The sequence below is a fragment of the Heloderma suspectum genome, chromosome 10, assembly GCF_057233095.1.
Source record: "Heloderma suspectum isolate Gila_16-S chromosome 10, 16-S_ref, whole genome shotgun sequence".
NCBI lineage: Eukaryota > Metazoa > Chordata > Lepidosauria > Squamata > Helodermatidae > Heloderma > Heloderma suspectum.
The window spans coordinates 17,949,330-17,957,584 of record NC_139467.1 but is presented as its reverse complement, the minus strand read 5'-3'; the positions used below and the strand labels follow the sequence as shown (position 1 = coordinate 17,957,584).

The window sequence follows — 8,255 nt, the reverse complement described above, 5'->3', positions numbered from 1 at the left end:
TGACACCCATGCCTTGCGTCTAGTTTCATTCCATTGTCCCCTCTGTTCTCCAGTTAGCTTCCACCTCCCCTTACGAATTATCATCAGCTTCAAATATGCAAGTGATGGGAGGATGCTTACTCCATCGCCAGGCCTAGTTTGAGCACATTGCAGGGAATTGGCTGGGAGAGGATACATCATTGTCAGAAGAACCAGGCTCTTAGCAACCATAAGACACTGCTACTGAGAATGTTCAGCCCCAAAACAGATAGCAATCTTATTCTATATCTGCTCATTTAATGTCTTTATTAATGTATTTATTGCTTCTACCCACAAGAACATCAAAACAGTAAACATGGTTCTGTCCATGGCACATACAACATTTTATCCTCACAACTGAGGTAGGTTAGGCTGAGTGATAGTGACTGACCCAAAGTCACCCCATGAGCTTAATGGTTGAGTGGGGATTGGATCTCTCTGGTCTTAGTCTGACACTTAAACTACACACACGCACATACACACATGTGTGTATACTGAACATTTAGTTCAAAAACAAACCCAAGCCACTGACAAAATGAATAAAATAGTTTGAAAACAATAGAACAGTTCAATTTAGGGGGAAACCCTGCAAATTATTAAAATCAAGTTCATAACTCAAACCACTACACCACATATGCCAGGCCAGCTCTGACTAGTGAGCTTCTTCGAACTCGAAGAAGCTTGTTCTGCCTTGTGTCTGTAACAGATTGCAAGCTGTTGCTTTTTCTTTTCACATGATCATTTGTGCATATTTTTATGGATATTTTCCCAAACGCATGCAACAATTGTATGCATTTCTGAAATGTCCACATTTTTTCTCCCATTGATTAAATCTATGCATTTTGGAGACATTTTTCAAGTTCTGCAAATTGCATCAGACAGGCCTTGACTCCAGATAGCATTTGGATTGTGTTCAGGCTTCGACTGCAGATCACATTAGGGCCAACATTTCATTCTGGGTGGTGCAAACTTGGCAAATTCTCATAAAAATGGAACTCAGATGAACTTCTCATACTTCTTCTTGCGAAGTGATCAATGCCCTGATATCTGGGTTCTTTGCTGAGTTGTAGAAGGAATGGGTGTGCTAGACCCTGCCAGTATACTGGGGTAGTTTGAAGCAGATAATTGGCCAGCTACAGATTCTTCGGCTTTCTCTCCAGGAGCCTTACAGCAAGTCCAACAGCATGGTGATGGAACCACTGGGTGTTTGCGGTGCATGGCAAGCCAACAGTCAGCAAAGGTTCTTCGAATGGTGGCAGAAGAAAAGAAGAAGATGACAGGATCCAAGGTGGTGTTGAGGGAGGTGAGGAAGAAAGTCTCCACCCTCCAGGAAGGGCTTTCATACCGAATAAAGCCCACAATGTGGGAGATATTGTAGGGAGCAAAGGCAATGGCAAAATTAAGTATAGTGGCCACGGCCAGGCCCACAGCCCGTTGCTTCTTATGGGGCTTGATGTTGGGCATGGAGGTCAGGATGCGAATAACGTTGATGTAGCAGAAAAGGGTGATGATGAATGGGAGACAGAAGAGGACAATGCAAAGTTCCAGTCGGAAAGGGAGGAGGATGTGGTACTGGCTGTCGGAGAACTTCTGGTAGCATGTATAGTTGTACTCAGGTTTCCACTGATTCCCATCTCGGAATTCCACAAGATAGACAATGCTGGCACAGTGGGAACAGGCCAACAACCAGATGAAAAGGCTGGCCACTTTGGCATAGGTTGGCCTACGGGTTAACTTGTGCTTGACAGGATAGGCGACGCACAGGTAGCGCTCCACGCTGACCCCCATGAGGAAAAGGGTGCTGAGGTAGATGCTGCTGTAGAAAAAGAAGTTGGACAGATGGCAAAGGAAGGCAGGGAGAGGCCAAGTCATTTCATAGGCAGCTTCAACCATCTTGAAGGGCAGAAAGATCAGAAGGAAAAGGTCAGAGATGGTCAAGTTGAGCAAAAGGATGTCTATGGGCACCGGCTTCTGGCGCACTTTCCTCAGGAACGAGTAGCAGGCCAAGAGGTTGCAAGGGAGGCCAATCACAAAGGAAAATATGTAGATGGCAAGGACAATGCTTTTATCTGTCATTTTCTCAGGGACTATAAAGGAAGGGAGAGATAATTAGACATGAAAATACCAGGAAAGGTGTTTCTCATCCCTCAAGGAAAACACCAAGCAAAAGAATGATAGCAAGAGAGTTCAGCTCCCATAGCCACAAACCACGGCCCTATGTTAAGGGGGAGTTGGCTGAATCACATTGCACCATTATAACCAGAAATTGGGGGGCAGTAGATACTATGGCTTATACTGAGAAAACTGCTCAACAGATTAATCTGAAATTTGGCAGTGTAGGAGAGAATGGTTTGCAGATAGTCTGTGCTAATTTTGAGCTAGAAAGGGCTTGGGATTGCTTATTTACTGGGGTTTAAGTCTTGAAATGTGCCCACCTGCCGTTTGACAGGTACAGTCTGTTCTTCCCCTGGTAGAGTTACATTGGGTTCTGTTTGCAGTAACATTTCTCCATTTATACAGGCTCACTCGGAAAACAGTTTGCCATCTTGGGAAAGGGACAAAGTATAGTATGTGGGATGCCTCAGAAGAAGCGTAAGATATGTGTAGGTTTTGAAAAAAAAGTGTGAGTTGTGCACCCCGTTTTAGCTTATGGTCTTTTATAAGCTCTTTTTTGCTGCTTGGGAGGGGAAATATGAGTGTTTCTGCTCATTTTTGGAACAGGTCAGGTCACTGGAGCTTGTTGAAGGGAGTTCTGCTGACCTGTCCTGTTCTGGAAATCAGTTTTTCTGTTCATTTCTAGGGTGCCTTTAGGAAGCACTACCTTCCTGTTGTGCTGGGAGTAGATCCCACAGGCACAGCAGAACATAAGAACATAAGAAGAGCCATGCTGGGTCAGACCAAGGGTCCATCTAGTCCAGCTTTCCGTTCAGATAGTGGGCAACCAGCTGTCAGCTAGAAACCCACAAGCAGGACTTGAGTGCAACACCACCCTCCTGCCCATGTTCCCCAGCAACTGGTTTATGTAGGCTCACTGCCTCTGGTACTGGAGGTAGCACATAGTCATCAGGACTAGAAGCCATAGATAGCCTTCTCCTCCAGGAATTTATCTAACTCCCTTTCAAAGCCATCCACATTGGTGGCCATCACTACATCCCGTGGTAGCAAATTCCATAGTTTAACAATGTGCTGTGTGAAGAAGTCCTTCCTTTTATCTGTCTTGTATCTCCCACCAATCACCAATCTCCCACATCATGCATATTTTTGTACACCTCTATCATGTCTCCCCTTACCCTCCTTTTTTCCCCAAGCTGAACAATCCCAGCTGTTGTAACCTTCCCTCACAGGGGAGATCGTCCAGCCCCTTGATCATTTTAGTTGCTCTTTTCCACAACTGGTGGACCTGTTGGATGAGCATCCATAATTGATTCCCTGAAACCCTTTTAGTTGTTTCCCAGTTGGAAGCCACTGCAATCCCCCAGCGAAGTACAAACCTTGCACAGGAATACCAGGTACAAACACAGCCACTTGTCTGTTCTTTAAAGGTATCCCCTTACATGTAACATTGGAAAAAGCTTTGATATTCCACACATTTTGAATTTCAAGCCTGGAATATTACTGGATTTAATTGTCAGTGAAATTCCATTTCCTTCACATAAAACAAAATGTCTTTTGGTGACAGCATCCCTCAGAAACGAGGGCTTTCTTCACAACAACTTTAGGGCAAATACATTAGATTGTATTCAGGCTTAGTCATACTTAGAGTAGAGTAGACCATTTGAAATCAGTGGGACTTAACGTAGTCAGTAGTAACTGAATCCATATATAGTATTGCTATATTAATCCATATATGGTGTTACTGAATCTAACCCTTTGGAGGAATGGACTTTCACTCACATTTCTTGCTATGAAGTAATCCTAATTGGTTTGTTAGTTTTATTAATTAGGACTCTTTATTTTGGTGTAAGCATTTTGGAACTTCTTTATATCAGTTCCTGTATCATTTTCTAATCTTACTTGAAATCTAGTGAAACAATCGCTCTGCTCGATTTACAAAGTGGGATAGAGTCACAACCTACCAGAGATGATCCACTGCCTGGACTGAAGTTTGTCTTCCAAAAGTATGTGGTTGGACACTGTGAAGTGTCTGTCTGGTACTGCAAAGAAGGAGTTTTTATGTGACGTTTTGAAGGAAGTGTAGCCATCAGGAGAAAAAGGAACTCATTACCAGTTGCAAAAACTCTATCAGCATACGAAAGTCAGTTTCAGTGATGCTGCAAAATGCAATGTTGTGAAACCTTTAATGGAAATGAGGAAGGCCCCAGGTTGGGGGAGGCCGAGTACAGTGGTGCCCCATTTACATGTAATGAGGTGGGATGAAAATGTCCTTGCTGCTGTTGCCTCCTTCTTATATATTTGAGTTGATTAAAAATGATTTTTTTTTACATGTTCCACACTTCCCTGAGTGGTGAGAAATTCGAGGGTCAGCGCTTACTGAAGTTTGATTCATTTTGGAAGCAGGGATTACTGGAAACTGAAGGTGTTTGTCTAATATGTGAATACGAGTATAGTTACAAATATACAAGCTGAACATAGGGGAACAGCTTAACACTCACACAGACAGCAAATTACACTGCCCTGCGTAAGATCTCCAGAGCAAGGAATGTCTGCATTCTCAGATGCTTTTAGATTATTGCTGTCTGCGCAATCTCTCCCAGCCTCTTTTCAAAGTGTTTCAATCCCACCTCCCGATGCATTTATATATTAGGGATGTATGAATTGTGCTCCTACCATCCTGCTTGACTTCCACAGTTTGCGTCCTCTGTCCTGTTCTGCTGTCTGCAAGCCCCCGGAATCCTCCGGGTTTTTTTTTTTCTGCTTTGGAAATTACGTAAATAAATCCGTACTGACCGCCAAAAAATCCTCCCCGCCCAGCAGCCGTCCGCCTCCGTCCACCATTCCACGAACTTCTGGGGAACCCCATTTTTCGTACATGTTTCCATATTTTTGTCACAGCAGCAATTCCCCACGTAACTTCCATAACAATTATTTTTCGTAAATATTTACGTTTTCTCCATTGGCCGGAATTGACCCTCGTGTAACTTCCGCCGCACTCGCCATTGTTGTAATTGCTTATGTATTTTTTCCCCCTTGGTGGGAATTCCCCCCCCCCCATGTAACTTCTGCTGCACTCGATATATGTATTTTTTCCCTTGGCCGGAGCAATCCCGCTATTTTCGTAATTGTTTACGTATTTCCCCCCGGAATTTTTCCTGCCCTCTGTGTGCTCCGCCGCTTTGCTTGCTCGGACAGGGACTATGATTTTATTAATTTCTGAGTATTTGTGGTTGATGTTCCTCACGTTTACTGGTCTTGTTAACCTCAGAAAACCCAGCATTTCCCAAATAATTAAAAAAAACTGGGGCTGCAGCTCCGCTTCTGCAAAATCTGTCATTATTAACTTCCTGCTAACTTCCTGAACACCGTCTGTGTCTGCGTGGTTGGCTGGTCATTGTGTATGTTGTGTGGTGGCTGTTGGTGGTTCTCTCTGGTGGTGTGTGTGTACTGTGTGTAGTTGTGCTTGTGTGTGGTGGTGGTGAGTATGTGAGTGTGTGTAGCTGAGTGCTGATTGTGCGTGTGCGTGGTTGTCTGGTGTGTGTTTGGACTGTTCAGTTAAAACAAAAATGGCTGCAGCAGTGCTTGGGAGGAGGTGGGACCGGGAGGAGACCAAGGCCCTCCTCATAAATATCAAAAACAGTAAGGTAGTGGCAGTGCTGTTTGGCAGCTGCTCCTGCTGAAATGAATCCTATTGGGAGTGAACCAGGAGGCGGATGGCGCAAGTGGGCCATGGGAGGAGCACTGGCCAGTTGCGCTCAAGCTGGAAGACCTTGAAGTGGTCCTTCATCAAGGAGGGAATGGCTGCCACTGAGAGGAGGGCCCACTGTTGAACCCCCCTCCATACTACTGGAGGGTCCAGGTGGGCAAGCCTGCATTTTCACAGAGGCATATGCCTGGTAAGTTATATTTTTATCCCATCCCATCCCATCCCATCATCAAGCTTGACTGAATATGAAAACAATGCGTACGGTCTGCCACTCCTCTGGGACACTACCAGTCTTATTATTATTCCTATCCCATGTCTGTCCCTCCAGTCCCAGCCCTTTTTGCAACCACCCCTGCTGCAAAAGCCCACCAGAAAATGAAGCTATCTCTTTGTGGTCTCATGCGGAAACAAACAAATCCTGACATTTAGCCTGCAATCCTATGCTTGTTGGACAGAAAAAGGTCCTACTCCCATCATCTTCTGGCCACTTTGGCTGGTTGAAGAAGGGATGCTGGGAACTGCATTACTTTTTCCTGTACAACCACATGCATAGGATTATGCGGCCCTGGCTACAAATCATATTATGTGCTGCCTAACACACTGTCCATTTCCGGTGAAATGCTGCTGCTACTGGCTGCTGCCGGTCTCTGCGCAGTGCACAGAGAGAGACTGGCACCACCAGCAGCAGGACCAGCCTCTCGGTGTGTGCACATCATCCTTATTTATGTAGTGATTACCAAGACATTGGCACTAGGGGTGGACGAAAGTCACTTACCTGTCGTCGAAGGCCATTCGCGGTGGGGGGGAGCGCTTCGCTGCTCCCCCCGCGAAGTTCAGGCTGGGGGGGGAGGCTTCCTGCCTCGCCTGGCCGAAATTCAGGCCGGGGGGGAGGCTTCCTGCCTCGCCCGGCCAAAATTCAGGCCGGGGAGGAGGCGCCTCGCCTTGCCCGGCCGCGAACGCGAAAGTAAAAAACAAAACAAAAAAACGCCCCCTGATAGGCTACGTGACGATTCACGTAGCCTATCACGGCTAGATCTGCAAAGTCAGCCATGATAGGCTACGTGAATCGTCACGTAGCCTATCATGGGTGACTTTAAAAAAAAAAAGTGCGTACGCAAATGGCGGCCCCCATAGGGAGCCGCCATTCGCGTTCCTTATTTGGTCGCTGTAGTCTACATAAATGTTTACGTAGACTACGGCGAAAATAAGTGCAACGCAAATAGCATTGCCCTTATTTTCGACGTAGTCTACGTAAACATTTACGTAGACTACAGCGACCAAATAAGGAACGGGAATGGCGGCTCCCTATGGGGGCCGCCATTATCCGTACACTCTTTTTTTTTTTTTTTTAAAGTCACCCGTGATAGGCTACGTGACGATTCATGTAGCCTATCACGGCTGACTTTGCAAATCTAGCCGTGATAGGCTACGTGAATCGTCACGTAGCCTATCAGGGGGCTTTTTTTTTTTTTTTCTTTCATAGCAATGGCGGCGGCGGCAGCCGGTCGAAAGACCAGCTGCCGCTCCTGCCTCGCTCGAACACCCGCCGAACCGCCGGCTGGACCAGCCACCGGGAGGGACATTCGGTGAAGGTAAGGCCCGTCCCGGGGGGGGGGGTGCAGGGGGCGGGGGTGTGTGGAGGATTTCTCCCTGAAACTTGTTCGGGGGGCCGAACACGTTGGCGCTTGGCCCCCTGAAGTTTCGGGGAGAAATTCTCCACCATCCCTAATTGGCACTCAAGTCAACTCATGAGCAAATGTTGATCTGGGAGCTTGGAGATCTGGGTATAGTCCACTCAGCCATGGAAGCTCGCTGGGTGACTTTGGCCCAGTCAGAAAGCCCCAGCCTACCTCAGTGTTGTTATTGTGAGGGTTAAATGGAGAGGAAGAGGATAATGTGAGCCACCTTGGGTGGGTTCCTTGCGCTAGGAAAAAAGGTGGGATTTATGCAATGCATCAACAGAATAAATAAATACCATGACATTGCAAATGTAGAAATGGGGTGACTAAAAGTGCAAGCCTGTGCATGTTTAGAAGTCCAACAGACCCCGTCATGCAGCCAAAACTGTCAATATTGTCTGATCTGCCTCCCTAATTATCACTTCAATATAAACCTTGTGGTAGGGGGACAGAATCGGTGGTTCTTATGTTAGTAGGGATGGTGATACACGGATCAATGAATGACTGTGCTTTTGTTCACACACCGCATATATAACTGCATTCATTCTGTTACTGTGACATTCCACAGCTGCACATCATGCCTTGCTGGCAGAGGAGGCACTGAGGGCCGCAGAGAGGGAGAGGAGAAGAGGAGGAGGAGGAGGAGGAGACTCAGGAGGAGACCCAGGAGCCCGAACCGCAGCCAGAGCCAGCAGCAAGAGGAGGAGTAGCATCTGTGGAGGAAAGCCACCCTTCTT

At 46.5% G+C, this 8,255-nt stretch overlaps 1 protein-coding gene across 1 annotated transcript; it reads right to left on the bottom strand.

The window, feature by feature from the left end:
- Nucleotides 1-263: 263 nt before the first annotated feature.
- Nucleotides 264-4,265, bottom strand: LOC146337847 (free fatty acid receptor 2-like). The gene is made up of 2 exons (XM_084814370.1): nt 4,095-4,265; nt 264-2,105 (listed from the first exon to the last, which is right to left on the bottom strand). The coding sequence occupies exon 2, from the start codon at nt 2,092-2,094 to the stop codon at nt 1,051-1,053; it is 1,044 nt and encodes a 347-aa protein (XP_084670496.1). The 5' UTR covers nt 2,095-2,105; nt 4,095-4,265; the 3' UTR covers nt 264-1,050.
- Nucleotides 4,266-8,255: the final 3,990 nt, after the last annotated feature.

What these genes read in the sequence shown, in the direction of transcription:
- LOC146337847 (XM_084814370.1), bottom strand. Translation starts at nt 2,094, where the DNA reads ATGACAGATAAAAGCATTGTCCTTGCCATCTACATATTTTCCTTTGTG.